Below are 24,861 nucleotides of genomic sequence, written 5' to 3'. Positions count from 1 at the left end.
TTCTGCAGAGCACATGCCCCACTCCCTGACTTGAGCATCCAAGGGCAGATGTCCATCATTCCAGAGGAGGGATTCTCCTGGGACAGGGGTTAGTGTGAAGCCCCCTGTGTTACAGAGGAGTAGCTACAACCCAGAGTCTCTTTTAAAGAAGTTGCTTGTGGCTGTTTATTGGATGAAAATAAATTCCGACTGGCCCATATAACAAATGAAACTCAACTACAAAAATGTAATGATATTTATTCACCCAGCTGCCAGCAAATTCACATGCACTATGAGTCATTCCAGATGTGGATAAAAACAAAGTCTGTCTGTGAAAGTAAGTTTCCTGATCCCGAGGAGACTTGGTTTGGGAGAGGAGCTGCTCGCTGACTTCAGCTCTACTCAGAAGAACAGACAGGTTCTTCTGCAAAGGGGGAGGGGGAGAGGAAAAGCCATTATTTATTCCTGAAAAGAAAGGAGCTTGGAAAATAAAAAAAGCTACTGTACAGCTAGACATACGTATTTTAGAGAGAAGGATGCTTTGGAAGACTTTGGTGCTGCTGCTGTTCTATTACAGTGCTCATGCCACTCTAACCCACAGATGGAGCAGAGGTAAGATTTCAACCTGAAAAACTATTTAAGGAAAAAAATTTGAGTTGTAGATTTGTTATGAAATTATGTTGCATTAAACATGTGTGTGTGTATATATAGATGTATACACACATATATATATATCTGTGTATATATATATACACAATTATAATTTTTTTCCCTCCCAACTCTGGATTTTTTTTCTGCGTTAAACCGTTCAGGTAAAAAATACATAGATAAATAAAAATTACACATGAATAAGTGCAAAAAAGTAAAATGGTATATGTATTCTATTATAATAAAAATATATAAAATAGCCTGAGAACCAGAATTACATTATTGCACTTTTTCCCCTCTTAAATCTAATTTTTCTCCTGCATTAACAAAAAAATACAGCTTATGAAACCTTAAAGTGAAAGCCTGTGCAGTCACAGAAGGCATAATCTACTCTAGCAGGAAGGTACCTGGCAAGAGTAAAGCAAAGAATGTCTAGATTGTTGGAAGTGCCTGGGAATGCTGCTGTCCTACCCTGGCAGAGGAGCACAGAGAGCACAGAGAAAGTGCCTGGTGTGTTACCAGGCTTCAGCTGCCAATGTGACAATACACGGTTGTGAATCAGTTGTAATTTTTTTAAGTGTGACAGCAGCATATGGAATGTTTGGGGATATTGGATTGCATAGGAGATGCTTGCTTCAAAGCTAGTGATGATGTCCTTTCCCTTTTTTGGTTTTATTCTCTCCTCTGGTATTTGGCACTGGTTCAGTAGCTGCTGGAAGTGGAGAAAGGAAACACCTCCCAAAAGATTTCTTTGGTTCTGATATTGAGATTCAGAGGCATTTAAAAGAACCAGTCTGCTAGAAAAATAGAGCATTCAAATGCCTCCCTCCCTACTCCACTCTTCTGTGTCTTTCTCATCTCATAGCTGGTACCATTCCAGTCTGTCATTTGGGTTTGCTTTTGATTTCGTAGGAGAGGGAATGGTTGAGGGAATTAAAGAGGGGCTACACAATCTGGCTCAGGCTATATGAATGCTTAATTTTTCCTTACAATGCTTAATTATTCCTTTCAAAAACCCCTGTTAGTGGGAGATCACTGGCAGGGCATTGACCTGGGACTCACCATGGCAGGTTCTTTCCACAACTTCTTCATCGGACTCTTGGCTGATATTGCATGAGTCATTGTACCTGCATGTACCTTACTTTTCTCTTCTGGTGTAAGACTGGAAATAGCACCAATATTTCTCATAAGATCCTGTAATTCTGTAGGTAAGAATTTGTTGTTCCAGGGGTGGCACAAAAATGTGAGAAGATCAGAACTAGATCTCTATATATTAATAAAAAAACCACAGCCCCACCCTTTGGAAGAATGATGTCACTTTGCCTAAGAAATAAAAACAAAAAATTAAAAAAAAGGGAATTCAATTTCATGTAATAATCACTATGCAATTTAAGGATGTCCTTCACTTTTGCTAACACACTAATTTTAATTAAACAACATCAACAGCCCTAAAAGGAATTCATGCAACTATTAAAGTTCAATTTTAATCACCATGAATATTTAAAGAAAATCATCAGAACTCTATTGTGCCTTTTGGGAAAGCAGATTTATTTTTTTTTTCCAAGCTGGAAGCTCTAGCACTTATTTTTGGAGACTTCAGAGGGAAGAGAATATTCATTCCCTGTCGTGATAAGGAGTTCAGTTGTCACAAATTGTGTGTACAGATATTTTCTGAGGAGGAGACCAGATTTCTTTTCCACATCTACTGGGACTGTTCTGCTCTAAAGATGTTTTAGAGGCACGACTCCTTCAGCAATAATTACTTCAGTGGATCTCCACTCACTTGAACTGTGTGTCAACCCAACCAATTCTGCAATATTTTGAAAGGGTCCAAGCACTGTCTTAATTTTTGAATTGCTTAGAAACTAAGATAAAATTTGACTACTGAGAAATGACACATTCTTCTGCATACTCAGAGCTCTTCCCTCCCTCCACAAATGACAACTGAATCTTGTTTAGGTTAAACTTCAGTCATTTAAGTCTTATCCAAGTCCTGATTTGAGTTTTGCAATGAAAAGGCAAAGACAGATCAGCATCTGGTCTGAAGGAAATGAGAGACAGATCTGTGTATCAGCTCCATGTTGTCTTGTCATCCAGATTGTTTACAAAACAGTAGGGCAAAGGTCTTGCTTTAATTGCCAGCAGTTGTTGTTTGCAGTAGAAATGAGCAGTCAATATTGTATACAACAATGCCTGGCTTTGACCATTTTTCCACAGGGAAGCACTGGGGCAGCCTGGGATCCCCAACCCTTGTAACCAATCGTCCAAGCTTTGGCTCAAGGAAAATTCAGACATGAGAAAAAGATGAACACACTCATACTGACTGGTGGCTGGAAACTCCTGACTGCTCCCTCCCTTTTCCCTTTGCTTGGAAGCACTAATGAGTGGGGAGAAAAGAAAATAAAAAGCAATTCTGGCAGGAAAACAGAGGGCTTTATTCATTCTTTTTTTTCTTTTTAAAGTGTCCCAGCCCTTTGCATTAAAAATCTCACACTCCTCAACCTGCCTTGACTGAGCTGTGGACACGAGTCTAGAAGCCACAGGCAAAACTTAGTCCCTAGGATGGGTGTGTTTAAAATAACAAAGACAAGATCCTGAGTGATGATTAAACAATTTTCTTGTCATCACCTCAAGTTTCCTCGAGCCTTTTCTAGCTGCATGGAAGTATCCTCTCAGATTTTGTGAAGCCCCCATCTAGGGAAAAAAAAGGTAACAAAAAAAGGCAATTAGAAGTCTCTACTGACCAAGTATTATTCTCTGTGCAGTGACAGAGGTGAGGTCATATAAATTCTTCAAGTTCCAAATAACAATTTCATATCTTAAGAGATGTTACTTCTGAAGAAACCAAGGAACAAACCCTGGGTTTTAACAACACAAATAAGCAAAAAACCCCTTCCATACAGCTATGGCAACCAGTGTCCCTGCTTGCCATCAAACTTTGAGAAGTACCAATCCACTGGAGAGGAGAAGCCAGCCTTGTGAGCATTACTAGAGCTGTGTGTTCCTGGAGGTGAAACCCTAAGGCAATCCTTATTAGCACATCTCAGCTGGCTGGAGTTTATTTGCTGTAAGGGCTGCCCAATTCTAATGGGGCACACAAACAGAAGAGTCCTTGCTGTGTGTTTACTCAGGGAGGGGAGATGCAGATTTCTTATGGTTGTGGTTTTTGGGCAGTGCAGAAGCAGCTGCAAGGCTGAGTTCACCCCTCAGTGGAGACTGGAGAAGGAGATGTTGAAAGACACAAAATAAGAAGGTAGAATGTTTTTCACCCATCAGTGTCAAAAGGATATATTAGCACCACAGAGGTTTCATGCTTTTGGGGAGTTTTTGTGCTCTTCCTTCTGGACCTCAAAAGCAGCATTACCATTCCATCCAGATCTATCTGGTCCCTGTGCATTGTTTTCTACCCAATCTCTAGTGGCTGGTGAAAGTCAAATGGCTGTGTGAGAGCACCAGGGGAATAGTCTGCTCTCCTCAAAGGTTTTCTGCAGAAGGAATTGCTTGGAAGAAAAGAAGGTCCATCCTCCTTGATTTCCCCACAACTTTGCAAGCTCTTAGTATCTGATCTAGTGTGGTGAGAGTTCACTGTGGGTTTTTTAATTAATTAATTAATTTAACCTGCATGGAGGATGATCCCTGAATCAGGTTTCACAGTAGATACCTGAATCTGAAAGACATGCAAGGGATGCTTTAAAAAAAAATAAATCAAAATTTCTAATCTCTTCTAGGGCAAAGATGTTAAACTCTGATGAGATCAGAGGGAAGATAGATTATAGAAGTTTTCACATTTTAGTTTAGATCACAAATGGATTTTATACTCTTTAACAGCAGTCATGCTGTTAGGAAGGAAGGATCTAAGTGATTCTGAGACTTTATTCACCACAGGAAGCAGCCAAAAAATGGCCAAAACTTACTGCTCACACAATAAAAGTAAAAAAGAGAGTGGAACTAGACAATGTTGAGGAAACCTGAGTAAACAACAAGAGGAAGACACATGAAGTAAAGCTGTTTTCTCTTTGATATGTCTTATTGAGATCTATTTGCTGAAAGTGGCACCTGTAGAATCTTCCAGGTGATCCCAGTTCCATCCCAGTACTGAAGACTGGCAAGTCAGTTAGACAATTGCTGCCACTTTGGTCATCTTTTTGAGAATTCCTGCATGCTGTAGTGGCACATCTATTTGCCTCAGTTCCAGGAATGGAGCTGTCCTGGGATCTGGATGAGTTTGCACAAAGATCTTCCTACCCCAGCCAAAGCTCCTCTGGGAAGCACCTCCTGCCCTTGAAGCCCCTCTTTCCACTCTCAGCTGGAAAAAGCTCCCTTCACCTCACCTCCAACAACCATCTCACTGCTCTTAGTGCCTGTTCATCAGCCAGGGTTTTCCATAAGTGAGGCAGCTCTGTGATGAATGAAATAACTCATGCAAAGACTGTAAAACACTGGGAATCCCCTCCTGGTTACCTTATACTCAACTGCTGGGCCCAGACACCTCAATGATACCTGGCATCATGCAAACACACAGAATAAAAATTAAACTGTCCTTCTCTAGAGAACCTTTGGTGTAATTAAGGAAGGAAATATTAGCATCCTTTTCTTGTTGTGAGGCACAATCATTAAATCCCTTGCCCAAGATCTCTTCAGGATAGCCATTTGTGTGTTTAGTCCTGTGTATTGTTAATAGCTGTTATTATAATTTTTTATTTTTTTAAAATTCTGTTTCTGAAGCACAAAGTGCTTTTCTTGTTCTCCTGGGGTAGATCATGCCAGATTCAGCAGGAGTGTAATGACTTCTCACGCAGAAAGGAATCCTGTCAGAAGCCCTGAATAGCACAATCTAATTGAAAGGGAAGTCAGCAGACCTTAATGAACATCAGCAGGCTGCAGAGGCTCTGATTATTCGGATGTTGAGAGGCAAGATGTAAATTGCTGAGCTGAAGAACTGAGTGGGGCAGGAATTAACTTTGCATGCAGTGCCTGTGCTCGGGTCCAAGGCAGGGCAGGACCCACAGGGCACGTCCAAGGTGCTGGAGGAGAAACTGGTGATTGTTCACAGGCACAGCCAGGGCTCTGTGAATCTCCCTGCACCCCAGCTGAGGGGAGCTGAGTCCATCCAAGATGCAGAGAAGCCAGCTGGGTACATGGACCTGGCTGCAGCAAAACTGGGAGCTGTGTGTCTTGGTTTGAAGGGGACAAACCTGGCCCTTGATTTAACTTTAAAAGCACTTCAATGTGCAAACCAGCATGACAAAAGTCAACAGCAGCTTTTCTGCTCTCAGGAGTGAGCCACAATTCATTATAAGGAATTCTGTTTCCTTGACTCTCCAGCCCAAATCAGTTATTTATTAATTAAAGGAGTTTTCAGCAAAAGGGCACTGGCATGGGTGAAGGTAATGCAGGTCAGCTGTACAGAGAGCTGATAGTGGGAAGCAAAGGGGGAAATGTATCAAAGCATCATTAAAAGGGGAAAAAAAAAAACCAAACCAGCAACTTGTAAATAAGCTGCAAACGACACTTGTTATTTAACACAAACAAAAACCCCCAAGGGGACTGTCATCTGTGGGGTTTTCTCTCTAACTACAGAGAAGGAAAGAAAGTCAAGGCAGGGATCTTATATCTCTCTATTGTTCCCGTCTCTTATTGCACCCAAACCCTGTTTAATTTGGGAGCTGCTATGGCAGCGTTATGGTATATCCCGTATATATCTATGGTATATCCCTTTATGGTGTATATATATAGTATATGTATGGTATATAATTGCTCATTCAGAGCCATTAAAGCAGCCCAAATCTGCAGCAGGAGCTGGGGTGTTCCCATGGCTGCTCAGTGACTCCCTTTACCCTCCCTGAGATGCTCCAGGTGCAGCAATGACCCATCTCCGCCTCTCTCGCTATCACAGCGCTTGTTACAGCACAGGAACAGCTCAGTGTCGGGCTGCAGCCTGAGAATGTGAGCAGAGAAGCAAAGTTAAATAAGCTCTACTACTCCCAGTTTCCACAAACATTCCTTTCCTCTGGTGAAAGCACATGTGAGGCCTTTCCTGGCCCGTTTTGCTGGTTAGGTTTGGCAGCCCCCTGGTTCCCCTGAGAGCAGCCTGCATACCACTCGTCCTCTGGAAATTCCTCCCTAGCCACAGGGAAACAGGTCACCAGCCAGAAGCCAGGCTCCAAACCACTGAGCCTCCCTCTCCTCAGGAGGAGCCAGGTGGCTAGCTGAAAAAAAAGATGCTGAGAAAGGGAAAAAGAAGTTGTTCAGTGCTCAGAAGTTATTTGTGAGGCAATGGGACGGTGGGAGGACAATGCTGTGCTTCAGTCTCACATTGGCAACCCGAACTCACAAGGTCTTCTGCCTGGCCCTCTCACACCCTGGCAGGGCACAGGGAAAGCAGGGACACTTCAGATAGGTTCTACCTAATTGTAAAGAGAGTAAACTGCACTGGACTGGATGTGGATATCTGCTGCAAGCCAGAACATCAGGATGTAATCGTCTCCACCACCTTTATGGCAGCTGGTGGTGTGCCATAAAAGGACTTGATGCTTCTGATCTCTGTCTTGAGCAGAGTAGAGGCTTTATGACCTGGCAGTGATGATTTGAGCCCCAAAGAGGGCAAAGGATAGATATGCTGAGAAAGAACAGGGAAAAAGCTGGAGGTAAAAATGAAAATGGTGTGAAGGAGAAGAAAAATGAAGATAAAAGAAAGGTGTAGGGAGAGAAAATGGATAAATATGGATGGGAAATATTAAACTGCACCACATCAGTATTAGAGTAGCATTGTCTCCCTTGCCAGCACAGTATGCACCCCCATTTGAACCCACACTTCAGCAGATGCCCATCTGTCACAGCTGGTCTTCATCTCACCCGTCTGCCTCTCAGGCTCTTGGAAGGGTTGCTTGTCTTTGGAGCTGGCTCTGACTTTCTCTCGTGTAAGCAGGACTCAAGTTTATTTCCAGTCCCCAACAGCCTCTCATCCTACCAAGATATTGAGAGCTTCTAGTCTGGGCAATTGGCCTCTAGTCACAGTATAAAAATTAAAGTCACTGCTACTGAATCATCACTGTGTCAGGATTTCTTCACTTTTTTAACCCCCTCCCTTTGATCTTCTACACTATGTAGTTATGCAAAAAGATTCTTGCCACTGCCCAAGAAACAGCCTGTTTTATTCCACAGAGGCTGCAGGGATCTTGCAATTTTACAGGACTGTGGAGCTACAGCATTTCCCATTAACATCAGTCATAAGAAACAGCACCACAACTGCACAAGTCCCTGTATCTCCCTATTAGCCCCTGGAGGAATGGATCAAGTTTTGAAAGCCCTCATTTTCCTCCCTGGTTTGCATAATGCTCACAGCCACGACATTACTTTTTTGTTTATGCTTGGCTCTGAAGAAACAGAAAGTGTTTATTGAATTTATTTATTAAGCACAGATTTTATGTCTCAGGGAACTGTTCTTAAGCCCCCTTTTAAAATAAAAAACATTTAAAACATGTTTCATTTTTTATTTACTGTAATTATTCATGGCTTGGCACTGAATTAACTCCATTTCCAGTTAAACACTACTTGTGGACCTCCTAATATAGTACAGCATGTGTTGAGTGAAACCATCCACTTCTCATAGTTGCAGCAACTTCTGTTTTCCTGGATTACCATGCCAATTTGGCAGAAAGTTTTGGAATAGTCTAATGATAAAAATGTATACACTACTTGTTCTGTTGCTTTCTACTGCCAGGTTTTTTAACAAACAGAACTCAAAAGGGGCTGTCCTACCTTGACTTGTACTTAGCAAACATAAAGCTCGGTTGGGTCCTCACAAAGAAATGAGGATAGAAAAAAGAGTTGTCCACACTGGGTTTCCCATAGCAGGAATCAGATGTAATCAGCAAAAATCATATCTGCCAGCCCCAGTTAGGCCCAAGTGGCAGGGGACACTGTGTGTCTGCCCTGTTGGGCTCTCCAGCAGGAGGAGGATGATGATGTGGCCCTGGTGACACACAGGACATCTGGGAAAAACCAGGGTGAAATGAATGGGCAGCACAGCATCCGATCTCTCCCTAAAAACATCCTCCTGCTCTGAGGGAAGACAGCAGCCACTTGGCTGAGACCTGGGCTCTGCTGCATATCAGGGATGGAGGGAATCCTGCAGGAAGGCCGAGAGCAGGATGGAGATGTTTAGCAGAGGGACTGAGAGGGATGGGGCAGTCACACAGACAGGGTAGTAATGCTGCCATGGTGCTACATTTCCATGTTCACAGCAGGGAAATGCTGTGGGCTTCAGCTCATCAAGTCTGGTTTTGAAGAATCTGCCTGGTAAATACCTAAGTGTTAGAGATACTGTAACAAATTGTATTTCCCTAGAAAGACGCTCCTTTTCAAGCCAGAAGCTGTATTTTTGGGAGCAGGCTGCTGGACACTTGCTGGAAATTTCTGGATACCCTTCAAACCCTGAATGACTAACTGCATGTGCCATAGCCCAGCAATCCATCATGCACCCAGCTCTGTCAGCCCCGCTCCCTGTGCGTGCTGCTCACAGCCAGTGTGAGTGAGTGCTCATAGCCAAAGTGAGTGCTAGAGCTGAAAAACATGTGCACTTAGATCCTCCAGAGGAGCATAGAGGGACTCTGGGCTGAAATGCCACCATCAAGGCAGAGAGCTCAGTTTCTACTTGCATAAGTTTGGCAGTGTAACCAAATTATCACATCTTAAATACTCCCTTTCTATTTTCATGATCAAAGATGGAAATGTGTGTCATGCCCAGCTGGCTTTTTACACCCATCTGTGATGCTCCCCCAGGAGCTTTTCCCTCCTGGTTGAATTCCTGCTACCCACCACGATGTGAGCTGTCAGAGAAGCAGATACATCATCCCTGATTCCTCTGCACGTGAATGCTGCTGAACCTGAGGCTGGAGCTCATCTCCCCCTGGATGTCTGCCCACTGAGGTAGAAAAGAGTGCCAGTCCTTCTCATTGCGATTCCAGCTGGGAGCAACTGCTGGAGCACACTGTGGTTCACTGAGCTGTTTTCAAAGCCCAATGCATTTCTCTATGGGTGCTTTTGCTGACAAATTAACACATGTATTATTTAGACAAAGTTAATAAATCACCTTCTGAGTGCTCCTTTCACAACAAACCGGCGTGCTCGTGGCAGCCTGTCTCTGTAACCCAACGCAATGGGTAACAGCTACTAATCCAAGGAGCTCAGCCATGACAAGCTAGCTCTCAGTCTCCCTCACCCATCCTTAATCCTTGGCACTCAGAGGTCAAAGCAGAACTTAAAGATTACTGGGGCTAGCATTTGGAATTATAAATAAGGAGACAAGTAGTCCCTGCCTTATTTTGTGGCCACACTAAATGTCAATCTACCCCTACAAACGACTACTGTGTTCCAGTATCTCAGACAATGATAAAAAACAACCTGACAAAAGGAAATCATATGAAGATGATGGGTACCAGTCACATATTCATAACCAGGTGGTGTCTATAAGCTTACCTGGGAGATCACCATCCCTAGCAAGCTGAGGAAGATCTGTCATGCAGATATATCACATGCTGAAATCCAGCTTTGGCAAGGAGTGATTCTCTAGGCCAAAGTAACAGACAGCAGACTGACCAGAAGATTTTTCTCTAGCAGGATGTAACCCACATGCCAGCAAAAGCTTTTCTAAATAAGCTCATTTCATTATGCAAGGTTCAGAGGCTCTGAAGTAGTAAGAGGAAAGCCCAAAGGTAGGAAACAACAGGATGAGATTTACAATGAGTATCACAGCATCTTAAAGTGCTTCTCCACAGTAATGATGCCTTCACACACAGAGGAGTTAAACCAAAGAACTGACTCACAGCTGGTTTCAGTCAGCAGCATGCTAGAGGGTTTCATTGGAAATCAGGCCTTCCTCCCTTTCTCTAAATTTATTCATCCTAAATTTAGAAGATGAGGTCATTTTTTCCTTAAACATTTATTTACAATATTTTCCCATGAGCCAAAATCTATTTTACAAGCTAAGCTGAAATGGCCTCTAGAAGAGGGTGTACATTAAGGAAGAAAGCACTGAATTCAAAGGGATAAATTGGCAGGGTTCTCTTGGGCTGGAAGCCCCCAGGGAAATGACACCTGTAGGGGTGCAGCAGTGAAAGAGGTTGAGAAAGGTTTTGAATTTCCATCAACTTCAGGCACAGCTGTCAGCATTTTGTGCCTTTCAGGTCTCTCTTCTCAGGAAACAGGGTTTTTGTGTTGTTCTGTTGGTTGTAAGATTTCTGTAACCCTGACTCTACCTTTCTTGTCTCCTTTGTGATCTCAAGCATGTGTTTCACAGCACAGGGCTCTCTGTGACCTGGCTGCCAGCAGAGCAGCATCACAGGGCTGGTGGTGCCAGCTCAGGTCATCTGAGGATCTCACCCACAGTGTTCAGCAGCCTTTAACAATTTGCAACATTCCAAGTTTTGGCAAGCCTTTCTGTATTTAACGGTGAATCCAGCTGAACGTCAGTCTCAGCTTTATTTCAGCAGATCTTGAAACCTGAAAGATCTAGAAATAGACAGGTTTTTAGGAGAGTTTGGAATAACAGTGAAGACTGAAAAAATGTCAGTTTTGTAAAATGGGAATCCCATTTGTGTGTTTGTGAAATGGGGGATGCAGCTATAAACCCAACCCATTTTACATTCATCCTCTATATTTCTGTGCTATGTTTATGGCAGTATCACAAAGAGTGTCATGGCCCAACATCGCATCTGCACACACTGAAATCCACTGATCAGATTTAGTGGAGGACTATATTTGAGTTTCACTAGTATTTTAATATTGTTTCTACAGAGATGCAGACATTAATAGACCAGGACATGCACACAGGTGTGTACTTGACAGAATGGATGTCTTCCCGTGCTGATCCTCACTCACCCCTCCAGGAGAAACATGTTTGCCCTGACTCTCACCCAGGGGTACAGCCCAGCTTTCCATCCTTCATGGACTGCTCATGTAGCAAAGCAGCTGTACCAGTCCAGTTCAGAGACAAACCCAGATCCATCTTCCCATTTTGAGTCTCTTTCTCAGACTTATCTTTATTGACACTACGAGAAATCGTACAATGATTTAAAAAGTCATTGCCTACAAAAATAACAGATTTCTTTACAAAAAGGACCCCCATTCTTTTTGTTTACTGGACAAGGCAGATTTATGCTCTTTCTCATCCAGCACATATTCATGTCATTAAGAAAACCCCAGCAGGTGCACTGACATTTGGAGCTCAATGAACAGCTGGAAAGGCAGCTGGGGTTTCCTTGCTTTTGAAGAGCAAGTGAAATCCCAGAGCAGAGGAAGCAGAAAACTGGTATTTATGTATTCACTTCCTAACAATTTACTTCAATTTGGATGGGGATCTGAAAGAAAAGGGAAGACATTTCTGGTTGTTTCTAATTGGAGTGAGAAGAAATGGTCAATCTAATGTTTATTCCTCCTCAGTTCTGAGCTGTGATATTCATATTTAGTGAGGATGAGGAGTACCTTCTTGCTTCATGTGTGTGAGCAGTTCATACACAAATAAAATAATAAGAGTTGGCAATCAGATCAGAGACTGCTCCTAGACCCACTGTCAGACACTTGAATTTATTTGCTAGTTGAAAGCATTCACACAGATGGCTTAAGTGAATAATTTCAGGGTCCCTGGCATTTCTGAGCTGCCATGTGATCATGAAATAAAATTTCATATTACTCCCTGCTAGGTCTATGGTTCAAACTGGACCTTTGACTCTTTTCTCTTCATCCAGCGTGGGAAAAAAACTTAATATTCTTTCTTCCAGTTGAATTACAAAAAGCTCGGTGGGGTGTAAGTATAGGAGGGTAAGAAGTGTTTGGCAGCTAATGGTCCTGCAGCCAACCCTCACCTCTAGCAGGAGCAATGACTACCCTTGTTGAGGTGGCCAGCAACACAAAAAAAAAAAAAAAAAAAAAAAAAAGAGGATCTGAGGATCTTGTCCATCTGGTGGTTAGATCAAGGGTGTGAAGGTATGAGGAAGGTGTGAGGAAGGGCTTCTGCTTTTCCTCCCAGGGCTGATTTCCATCCTTGGGTCATCTAAGGACTCGAATCGTCACCAGATGCACTAAGAACAGTTAGAGCACAACTGTACTGGGAGTATCTCACACGTAGAAATGCTGCTGGCATAGCAAATGCATTGTGAAGTGAGACAGCTAAAAACTACCAGGATTTTTTTGTTGTTGTTTGCCTTTCCCCATCATTCATGACCAGGCAGATTCCTGGCTGAGCTGCGTGCGTGGCAAAGCGGTGTCGGTGTGAGCACAGAGGGAAGGATGGAGTGTGGGGCAGGAGCTGCCCTTTGCAGCCACAGCTCAGCCAGGTCAGGTCAGACTCAGCAAAACCCTGGCCAGGCAGTCACCTCTGCCTGCCAAGGCCCAGAGGAAACCCAGCCACTCTCAGCTATCAAGTGAACTCCTTTTCTTGGTGCCCAGGGACTCAGCTCAAGCCTGCCCCTTTGGGCTCTGCCATATTGATACAAAAAGGGCAGAGAGCTGGTGATTTGGTGTTGAAGGGTATTCCTTCCAATAGCACCGTGTAGGAAGCTCTTGCAGTAGTTTTGTCCTTTCCTGTGAAGCAGAGCTGTGATTTCCTTTCCTCTCTCTCCACTGCACAGCAGCAGAGGCAGCTGCTTCATTCTGCTCCTCCCTGCTGCCGGAGATTTCGGCTGAGCCCCTTGGGATACTCCCTCATGGAGAGTTTCCCTCAGTTCTGTTTCAGGAATGATGCTACAAAGGCTCGTTAGCTTCTTGTTTCTTGTGTTTATTAATATATAATCAAAAGGCTTGGCAGGTCTTCCCCAGACTTCCTGCTCAAGTCCAACCCACCATCGCCTGGCTCAGGTTGGCTGGAAAAGCACAAAATGGCCTCGGTCTACGCAGCTTTTTTATCTCTATTAAAAATACTTTTCTATTTTTATATTTTTTCATAATTTCATTTTTGAAATGAAATTTCATTTCATGAAATGACAATTCATTTCATCATTTCACTTTATATATAAATAAATTTAATTATTTATATTCTCACCCAATTCACTAGTCACGTAAATTATTTTTCTTAATGACTCAATGACCCAACACCTGTGTGTTGCACTGCAGCATTCTCTATCCAATCACTTACTACTACCCAAAAACCTCTAGAAGATGATGAAGAAAGAAAGGAGACAACACCCTAAACCCTCCATCTTGTGTTCTGTTCTCTAAACTAGCTTAAACTCTAACTTTTTCACCCAGTGACTCAAGAAAACTCTCTAATCTACACACTTACGCTTTTAGTTTTTCTATTTAACAGTCTTTTTCATGATGTTATATGAAATTCAGTGTTCTTTTGGATGTCAGAGCTAGGCATCAGGGACAAGGGCACAATCTGTGCCTCAGACTCCAACACTTCCCCACAGCTCAGCACCAAAACACAATTTTGTTTTGCTCTATTTTTTTCCTTCCATCCCTCTCCTGGGAGAAATGGAAGCAGGCTGGATCATCATTGTACCCCTTGACTTGTTCATTTGTAAGAAATTATTTCAAATGTGTTTAATTAAGACTGCTTGGTGCTTTTCCCTTGGATCAGGACCATTGTGAGCAGCACAGATAAGGAAGGAGAGGTGGCTCTGCAATGAAGACAGGAGTTTAAAGTACTGATCCGTTTCCTGACTCTGCCTGAAATTAACTGTGTTCCCACAATCATTTATGGCCTGTGCATTAAACCTGTGGGGCAGGGTTGATATTTCTTTCCTTTATTTCTGCCCTTCACTTACACAGTTTTTGCCATAGTTTATCCCCAGTTTGTGGTAATATAGCAGCAAACCGAAGGATAAGAAGACAATATATTTCACTTCTTTCCTTCAGTTTGTCTGGGTGCATTTTTTCTCCTCACACCTTCTGCAGAGACTTTACTCCAGCATATTAAAGGCTGACTGGAATGTTTTTTTACGAGCATAAGTAATTCTAGGTGGGGACCCCTCCTTATCACACCAAGGGAAAAAATAAATAACACAGTATACATTGTTTCAGGCTGGGAAGAGGTGAAAATGCTGCATAATGGAAATTCCATATGAGGGAATAAATTCTCAGACCATTTTAGTCGGTGCTAGTGATATCTTTGAAACCATTTCACTTAAGTCATAAATGTAAATATCCTCCACCTCTCACAAACACAGGCTCAGCTGAACCATTTTCTTCTCTACCAATATCAATTTCTGCAAGCATAATGTTTTTTTGGTCTTTCTAACACACCTTTACATTTTTTACTTGTGCCAAGTAGCTAGATAGGCTATTACTGCTCTAGATTTTATATAGGAACTCCGTTGCACATTAATCTAATCTCACACATCTCAGGCCATTTATGAAGCTCAGAAATTTATGTAGGAATGGGTTCTGGTTTATGCAACTGAGGCACCCTTTCAGAACTTGTTTGTTTCTTAAAAAGGAGATAAATTAGTAAAAACTAACTTACTTTGAAAAAAACTGATTATGTTTCATAGTTTCACTATGGAATTGAATAAAATCTGCTATTAATTTAAAGTGTTTTAAACTGTTTTTTTTCCTAGTTGCCTGTTGACAGCTTTTGTAGGGAGATCTACTATCTACATCCTTTTTGATGAAACTTTTCAAGACAAAGCTTTTCTTTTACTTTAACCATTTTTAAAAATAATTAAAGATGATGCTAATGTCCATTCTCACTTTTAGTCAACAGTCAGGAATTACATTTAGCCTTAGGAGCTACGATAGCAAGGATATAAACTGAGAGCAAAAAGAAGCACATTCTCTTGGTAGATGCTTTTAAACATGTGCTAATTCATGTTGTTTAGTAATTAAAATGTTTTCTCCATTTGACTGCTGTGTTCTCCTAAAGGGCATCGGGATTTAATCCCCCAATGATGGAGATTTAAATGTATCAAAATTGGAATGTAAAAGTATTTGCACTGCACTTGTTAATTGAAGCTACTTATGTGAATGACTGCCAATCCAGACACAAGTTTCAGATGCTAAACTGTAGCACTGCAGCATTTTTTCCTTGTCTTTCTAGGATTTTGTGTGTGTTTCCTATATTTTATTGGCCTTATTCTTCCTTCCAAATCCCCAGGCTGTCAGTTTCTCCTGCACTGGGACAAAGTGTTCAATGATTTCTAATATAGCAGTTTTGATACAGAAAAGCAAAAAAATCAGGGAGTGTAGCCAAAGCTCTGCCCTGGTAACAGCTGCAGGCCCAGGTCAGTATAAGCACCTTGCAGATGGTGAAGATGCCTCCTTCTGGGGATGAGCCAAGCACAGGACAAGGAGTAAAATGCATAAAACACATTAATCCTTTAATCATCCTGCCCTTTTTGTGATTTACATTACCACTTGCACTGCCCAACACACCCATCACAGGTCAATACACACATCAAATGCTTCTTGTTCCTCTTCTCCTCCCATCCTTCACAAAAGGGATATTACTGATGCAGTGAGATAACGTTTTTCCATGCCTCTGATGACAATCAAAATAATTCCTTCCGAGTCATAACCCAAATTAAACTGTTCATGTCCTAGAGTGCAGGGGAGCTGTACTTGCTTTGAAAAAATGGTCTGCACAGGTCCCAAATCGTGCTTCATACCTTTTCATAGGGGAAGAAAAGGGCATTGGTGATGCAGAAATAACTGAGAACTCCTGCAGCTATGCTCTGTGCTTATTGAGCAAACACATCACAGGAAGCAACTGGGAAATAATGAGCAGATGCATGAACTGGAAAGCCAAACTAAACATCTGTACCCTCACCAATCAAACTGCAGGGAAAACCTGGGAGGGGATCACAAATATTTACCCCACGGCTAATGAAGTGCAGAAAATTCTGGCAGAATCTCTTAAGAGGGATGAAAACATCTTTAAAATGAGGCTATTGTCTGTCTCAAATGTGATGTTATGTTTAAACCATAAAGATGCATCAGCTAAGTAGATAGAAGTAGGTCAATGAGTTGGCAAACACGGCTTTCTTTCTGTTTAAGAGCCTGGGCAGTCTTGAAGGAGGATGGAATTGAGTCAACAGAGCTGTAGGAAACTGGATGGGCTCCTGCAGCAAGCAGAAAATAGAGTTTTCTGTGCCAGTTTTGATGGGCTCTTTTAACCACCCTTAGCAGGAGATGTGTGGGCTGCCTGCAATCTTCAGGCAGAGGCAGTGGTGCACTCCAGGGCACAGGGTGAGGCTGTGCAGGGTCAGGCAGGGAGGCTTGGAGGGGTGGCAGATACACTGCTCTCTCTGATCCACCTCCAGCCCTGAGTCCTGAGCAGGCAGTAAGGCAGAACTCCCAGGTCCTCTCTGGAGAAGGGATTTGGAAGCGAATGAGCATGCACAGATATATAATAGAAAATGTTTTCAGTAAGGATAATGAAAAGCTTGTTTTTCCTAACTTGTCTTCTCAGATCACAAGCTTTTTGTTACGACACTGACCAGCCCTTAGGACAGAAGCACCCACACTTACATGGGAGATGTCTTAACACATCTGTAAGAGAAATAAAAACAATAAATCAACAGGAGACTCTCCACTGACTTCAGAGATCACTGGGCTGGGCTTTTTCTGTCAATAGTAATTTGGGATCTCTGCTGCTTAGATATTCATGGCTACTGCCATTGAAATGAATTGGCTGCAACATCAACATAAAGGGATGCACATCACTCTGCATCTCCAATTGCTTGATAGCTTTATAGAGAAGTCCCTTGAGAAAGAAATTGGTAAAGAATTCTAAACTCTTCTACTGTTCTTTGATGTCCTCAGACAACTCGTGTCAGAGATAGAAGTAAATGCAGGAAGACGTAAAAGTCAGCAAAAAAGTTTCAAGTGGAATTCAAAATCATTAAATACATAAACTGACTAAAAATCTTTCTATATCTCAGCTTTTGTGCTCAACTGACACGTGTGTTAAGTCAGTACAATGAAAATCAGAGTGCTTGTTCCAAATGTTCATACTGTCTTGGAGGAACTCGTGAATTCATGGAGAGGACCGTGGAGGGAGTGATGGGGGAAGGATTTGACTACTGAGCAGGAAGAAAGATAAAGGGAAGGACTGAATAAAAAGCAAATCAGGAAAATCAGATAACTATGACAAATACAAATGAGCTCTGAAAGGCTTTCTGAGTAGAGTCTCCAAGAACTGTAACAAACTGTAATATGTTTTGGGAACAAGATAATGAGACAAGGGAGTCAGTGCCACAGAGGCTGGCATGCTTCTGGTACACATAAATATCCCTTCTCACCACAAAGCAGCCCAAGCCCTTGTCCCTTTGAATCTCCTAACCTAAGGCATCGTGGGAAGAGCAGGGTGGGAAAACCCTGCTTCTTCTGAGGTGTTGCCTGTGTCTCAGCAAGTGGGCCAGTACTGAATCGATAGATGGAGGATGGCATTCATTTTTGTGTGAGTCCTTTGCTGAGGCTTTTCTGCGTGAGTGGTGATGGGCTGAAGCTGCTGGCTCCCAGCTCAGCTCCATGGTGGGAATCTCTGCTTGGGATGAAGCTTCAAAGCAATAAGTGTGATGACAAGAAGCATGACAGCACTGAAGCAAGATGCCACAGACACATTTTCCATGGCTCAGGGGATATTTAAGTTGTAAACCATCTGCATATGTAGAGGTACTCTGTGCTCTGAGGCTGTTTTCACCAAAAGGACATCTAAAAACTAAAAGAGATAAAAATGAATAGTCATCATTATGGACTGGATTTCTGCCAGCTGCTAAGTAATTAGAGTTTTAATTGCCCAGTAATAAAAGTTTTAATTACTCAGCAATTAGTGTTTGAAGTTTCAAGTGCTTCACATGCACTCAGTTGCATCCTTGAATTGTCAAGAGCAAAAAATGGAGTAGCTCCAGTGTGCCTCAGCAAAGCTCTGAGCAAGAGAGGGAAACATCAGGGATGGGGCAGCTATACCTGAAACCCATCCTAACTGCTCTATCTACCTGCAACATATTTATTGCAATTCAGCAAAATATTTTACCTATTCCCTAGCTAATTTAAGGCCAAAATACCCTTTGTTGTGTCAGGTATGTGTTGTTTCATACCTAGCATTATCGTGATTCATTTTTCACATGATTTATTATCCATAAAGGTCCCGAGGCTCTGGTTTCTTTCTTCTTGCTTTACTAGAACTTAAATATCATTAATAAGACAAACTATAACAAAGTCAGCAGTTGCCAATGGTGCAGGAAGCAGCAGGGCTGCATTTAGGGTACAGAGACTAGAGAAAACTGCATATTTATGATCTGTTTGGGTAACCCAAAAGAGGTAAATTGTCTGACAAACCATGTAGTCAGAGAGTTGGGACAGCTTTTCCATAACATAATTACAGTTGCTCCAGCTTTCTTCTTTTTTTTTTTTTTTTTTTTTTCTTTTTTTTTTTCTTTTATTTTTTTAATGTCCAGAGGAAAGAGCTTTAAATGATGTTCAGGTCATTTACAGGCAGCATGCAAAATCCATCAGAAGAACTTTGGCAAAACCAGACAAAATTGATTTAGTATAAATGGGAAAAAAAAATCTGGTAGAGGAAGGGTGGGTTAAAACTTTCCAGAAATTCAAAGTAAGCTCCATGTTCTATTACATGTTACTCATAACTCTAAAAAATCTTACTTTTGACAGGGGAATCATAGTGCCTTTCAAAATGTGGGGATTTGTTTCCTTTTTTCTTAGACTGGTTTCCAAATTTATCTATTGGTAAAGAGAGTTAAAGTAGAGAAGTGAAGTTTATGGGAAACATACCAAGAGTCACATAAGCACTGATTTAAAAAAAAACTTCCTATTACTGAATATTAGAAAAAACCCAACAAATTCAAATTATGAAACACCAAAATTAAATTATATGCAAATAATAATATATAAATTAAACACTAAACAGAGTCTTCCACTTCTGCTCTGAAAGTAATTTAGACCTTTTAACAGTACATTGATGGTTAGTAACCTAGTTAATAACTCAAAGCATTTAGTAATGCTTCCCTAAGGCAGCATCAGATATTTTCTCTACCCTGGACTGTCCAGGTCATTGATTCCACAAATGCTCCACTTCACTGGGGTGCTGAGTTCAGGGACTGTACATATGTTCTCTGTCTCATTTCCCTGAGACAATGTCTGTAGTGCATTTCACAGTGGGCCACAGATACCTGATGGTAGCAGGCTCTGTTTTTTCCAGTTATTACACTGCAGAGTATTAAAGTCACACTAAGCTGGGATTCACCTCACTGGATGTGGCTGTCTTGTCTAAGCTGGTAACAGGCTCAGTGAAGGGACACAGACATCTGGGTGAGTCACTCCTTCCAAGTGTAAATGCCCAGGACAGATGAGCTAATTACTCTCTGGTGGATCTGTCTCTAATAAATAAGGGGAGATCAACATTTAGATAATTGAAACCAGGAGAAATGTAGACTCTCAGAAGCATGACAGTAGAAGAATGGACCAGGAAAAGTAAGTTTTGTTGAGTATCGATGCTGGTTTCCCCTTTCAGATCCAGGAAAAGGGCCTGTATTTCAGACAAGGTTAATGTGCAATTATCATTATTCCTTTCACCTCTGAGGCTGAAACTCACAGTCCCAGGCTTGGATAACAATGTTAGGCACCCTGTGGACCCAGGACAAAGATCTGACCTCCATCCTTGGTAGATCAGGGCTAAAGCAGTCCCTGCCACACGTTTCATTTATAGTGAAAGGCCGTACTGTGCAGTAAGACCTTGCAAGAGACAGTTCTTTACATGACTCTGCTATTGAAAAGTGCTGCTTCTTGTCGGTGTTTGGCACCTTATAGAACTTCTCTCTTCCCATTACTATTTTCCAGCTATGCTTTTCCCAGCTGCTCAGAGATTCAAGAGGTCCTCAGCTGCCTTCCTCAACCCAGTGCTACAAAACTCGCTGGAAGATGTGGTCCTGCTTTATGAGGTTCAGTATATGGTGCCAAGATTGGGGGTACTGGCCATACTGGGGTTGTCCATTATCTGGCTTCATGTCACTTTTATTCACCCCATTATTCAGTAAACCCGTGGCTGTGTGATAGTTCACCAGAAGGGTGGGAACACATAGAAAAATTCTGGTCTTCCCCACCTCCAGACAGTGCAACTGTCCCCATTTGACAAAAAGTAAAGACCCAAGGACATGTTGTTAATTCACGTGTACTCTGTCTAGAGTCTCCTGGAGAAAATAAATAGCTTTCTGTGTTCTGATTTTGTACCAGTTTCTTTTAGCTGAGCTTGACATTGACAAAGGTCAGAGGATCTCCATCAAAGATGAGGAGCTGGCTTCGCTCAGGAAGGCTGCTGAGTTTAACACCATCTGCAACGAGATTATCCCCAAGAGCATCCCAGAGATCCGCAGGCTGAGCAGCAGGCTGTCTTCCTACCCGAGGGTCCTCAAGAAAGAGGATTTTGAAAGGACAGTGCTGACCATGGTCTACGCGGCCTACAGAGCTGCTCAGTCCCAGGGGCACCAGAAGGACACTTGGGCTGAATCCTTTGTCCACCTCTACAAAGCCCTGAAGAACGACTTGATGCTCTCCTACAGCAAGCAGCCCTCATAGTGGAAGAGGAGCAGCGCCTCAGCCACCTGCTCTGGTTGAGGAAGGACACAATGGAGCACGCCCACCACTTTATTTTGTAAAGAGTTCAATAGCCTGCTTCGTGAACGATTGTTCGTTTTCTGGCTCCCTCTTGTGGAATCCGCTTTCTAGTGCCATGCTAAACGGTGAAAAACGTCTTCAGTCCTGAGAATTCGATTTTTGTGCTGGCTTGGAGGCACGTTCTGTGACAGGAAAATAAGGGAGTTACACCCAGGCAGACCCTTGTTTCAGGCCAACCCTTGATTTCATCCTTTGGGTTTCCTATAAGCAATACATAAATGTACTGTGCTTATGCTCACATGCTGATGTGTAAGTGCTGGAGAGTCCTGCTCTCCTAGATGGGGAAACAAGTTCATGTTTTGGCTGGCCAGTAAGTGAATATTACCCAGAGGTGAAGGCCCGCTGGAAAAGGAAGAGGTTTCATAACCGTCAGCCTTCAGAAATTATGCCACATTTTATTCATTCCAAATGTTCTCATAAATAAGCCCTCTCTGATTCACTTAATTTGGCTGAGCCAGTGTTTAATTGCAATAGCATTTGTAGAAGACAAAGGGCATTGTGAAGACCAGCAGCAAACAATGCCTGTGAACGTATTCCCAGCTTCCTGGAGCTGTCCTCCCAAACAGTCTGCAATGTTTCTTTCATTATTTGCACATGACTTTGCTTCTGCTGCTTGTTTTTTTGAAAGGAACATGTATTTGTCCTCAGTGGAATCCAAGGCAAGACAAAGGCCTGATTTAATTTAACAATGACACATTTTTTCCTGGTTCTATCACTTGAACGTAGATCATCACAACCCATGTTTCAGAATCCCTCTGAGGCAAGGGAGGAAGGTGCATTAAAACATACCTGGTGCTGAATTTGGCACTGTGGCTCTTTTTTTAACAGTAAATTGTATATTCATTTGAGTATATGCGTGTATGTGTATGTCTATGTGTGTCTATGCTCATGCGTGTGTATGCACATAAGTGCTGAGTATGTAGAAGAATCCCAAATTTTTCAGTCAGTGAACAATTGCATCTGAGCACTTAGCAGAAGAGGCTATTTATCAATTCAGTGGTGCGAATTATGAATTTGGGCAGCAAAGGAAAACCTGTACAAATACTGCAACCAATTATAATAAACTCCCCAAAAAATCATGAACAGAAAAAAGGCACAAAAAGGAGATATATTTTGTCAGACAGATGACTAGCTATCAAAAATCCAAACTCTTCTAAATCAAACCCCCCATTTTTTGTGCAGAAGTGATATAAACTCTGTTTTTGTATTGATATTGTCTTCCAGACCATGGGAAAATAGCTGCACCTTTATTTCATCCTTTCGTACCATCATTCTCTATCTTTCTATTGCATAATATCTTAAGGGCTCAGGCCCAAATCACAAATCCCCAAGACTAAAGCAGACCTAAGAATTCCAGCCCAAGTTCTGAACCAGGTTTAACTCTTTTTGCATCACTTGAACCAAAGGAATTAATTCCCCTGTGTCCCTTGAAAGGGGTACTTCAAGGACTGGAGCTGAAAAAACCCACCCACAAGCACAGCAAGGAGCAGAGTGCAAGCAGTCAGAGCACGCTGGGTTTGGCAAACACCTGTGGGAACGTGGAAGCACAGCAGCTTTAGGAGCAGTCTGGCCATGGCATTAGCAGCTGGACAAAGGGCAAAAGACAGAGTGAGTCTTGTTTCCCCCAGGAGTTTCTGGATTTGCGTGCGCGAGTGTGCGCGTTCATTCAGACACGCCCTTGTGCAGGAGCACTTTTACACCTGAGGAATTCTGCTGGCCATTTTCAGAGCCTGTCTGGCAGGTGGTGAAGGAAACTGCAAACCTCAGCCACAAAGCTGTGGGCCACAAATATCTCTGTCTCCTCTGCTTGCACACAAAGAGCTCAGCACCCCCAAAGCAGCCTTGTGCTCTTGCCCACATGCCGTTTGAGCCCTCAGCTTTAACTCCGATGATCTGCTTGTGATTTCTTCCCCCACCATGCTTTATAAACACATGAAGGAGAAATGCCACAGAATGCAGTGCTGCCTTTCCAGCTCTGCTTCCTGGCTCCCTGGAACACCACTTGCTGGAAGAGCTTGGAACCAGGGGAATCCATAAATGCCTCATAGCCAGCTACTCCAAGTCTGCAAAAATAGCAGGAGAGCAAAATAGAGCAAATATTAATTGCTAGCAGTCACCAATCAGAGAAATACCTCCCAGCCATGTTCCTCACCCCAAAACAGGACTGTTCAGCAGAGTTTACTAATCATAAAATGTTCCATAAAATAGAATTACAATTTTTAATATATTATAATTCCCGCTGGTATACATACCTTACCCTACTTACAAATTGGCAACTGAAACATTTATCTCCTCAACAGAGAATAAAGGTTTTATGAGATTGTTTCGCTCCTCCTTTTACTGTGTGTAATGTAAGAAAAAGATTTATTCCTTGGGAAAGTGCTTGGACTACCCAGGTTAATTTAACAGAGACTCTCAATGTAATAATAAAAACATTCTACATAAAACTCCTTGCCTTTGCATTGTATTGATTTCAGCAGCAGATTTATTATTTTGCAACTTCAGCTTGAGTAACTGCTTATCTCAGACTGTGAAACTCTTTGTGGGAGCAATGGTACAGAGAGAAGAGGGAGCAGCCCTTCCCTCTGAAGGAGATAATAAATAGAAATTAAGATGTCTCCTTTTTCCAGAGTTCAGGTGGAAAGCAGCACTGGCTTCAAGGAAGTTCTTTGGGCTCAGGACATTTCCCTCTCTCAGTCTTGTTTAAGATGCAGGTGCAGGTTGCCTTCTCCCTATCTCAGTTTTCGTCTTATCATTTTGAACTGAATCTTCTTTAGGGAAAGTTCTTATCTCACAGGTTAGAAAACCATTACCCGTAAATGGTGCATTTTATCCACCCTTTGACCTTATGGATCATAAAAATACGAAATAAGATTGTATTTTTCCATTTAAAAAAAATTATTTTTTTTTAATATTTAAGACCTTTTTTATTATTATTTACTTAGTTTCTCTGAAAAAGTTGAGAAAAGAGATCCTGAGCTGTACAGGCCAACCCAAAATCTTCACATTAACTATAGCTTTTCTTCCAGAACTAGTTGTTAAATTTACCTGAAAGGTCTCAAGGTTCTGTTGCTTGATGGAAGTTTTGAAGCATAGAAGTCTGAGATACAATTATTAATTTCAGGAAGAATTCACCCTGCACATCAAACTCCTCTGAATTTTCCAAGTTTCCAGGACCCAGGGTCATGGAGGCATGGCAGTCCAGTCTGGGGAGCCCAGTTTGTCACTGATTAGAAGAGGGTGGGCAGAGGACAGGCAAGCAAGTTTTGGGGGCATGGAAAATCCTAGATGTGTTCTTCCCATGAGATACAGGGCAAATGTACCTTTTCTTACATGTACAGATCGTGCATGTAACCAGCCAGTGGGTTCAGTCCTAAATCTCCAGTGCTTTCCACCCCACAAAAAGCATTAATAACAGAAAAGTTGGAGAAATGTTTTTTCCCCTAGAAAACAAGAGTAGAAAGTCTAAAATTTTTCAATTTGATTTTGAACCCTATGGTTATTCAGGGCACACGAATCAGTACAGAGATCAGCCCATGCCTTATGAATTAGTAACATTCAAGGGTCGTGATGGGAGAAACATGAAGACAAAAGATACTGTTC

General features: G+C 42.1%; 1 protein-coding gene across 1 annotated transcript; it reads left to right on the top strand.

Annotated features, from left to right (window-relative positions):
* Positions 1–301: 301 nt before the first annotated feature.
* Positions 302–23,679, top strand: FAM180A (family with sequence similarity 180 member A). Its single transcript, XM_015626954.3, has 3 exons — positions 302–591; positions 20,425–20,525; positions 20,818–23,679. The coding sequence occupies exons 1-3, from the start codon at positions 516–518 to the stop codon at positions 21,157–21,159; spliced, it is 519 nt and encodes a 172-aa protein (XP_015482440.1). The 5' UTR covers positions 302–515; the 3' UTR covers positions 21,160–23,679.
* The last annotated feature ends 1,182 nt before the right edge of the window (positions 23,680–24,861 follow it).

Source organism: Parus major, chromosome 1A, assembly GCF_001522545.3.
Source record: "Parus major isolate Abel chromosome 1A, Parus_major1.1, whole genome shotgun sequence".
In the NCBI taxonomy this organism is placed as follows: Eukaryota; Metazoa; Chordata; class Aves; order Passeriformes; family Paridae; genus Parus; species Parus major.
Note: the sequence above shows the minus strand (reverse complement) of the source record. Positions and strands in the feature narration are given on the sequence as shown.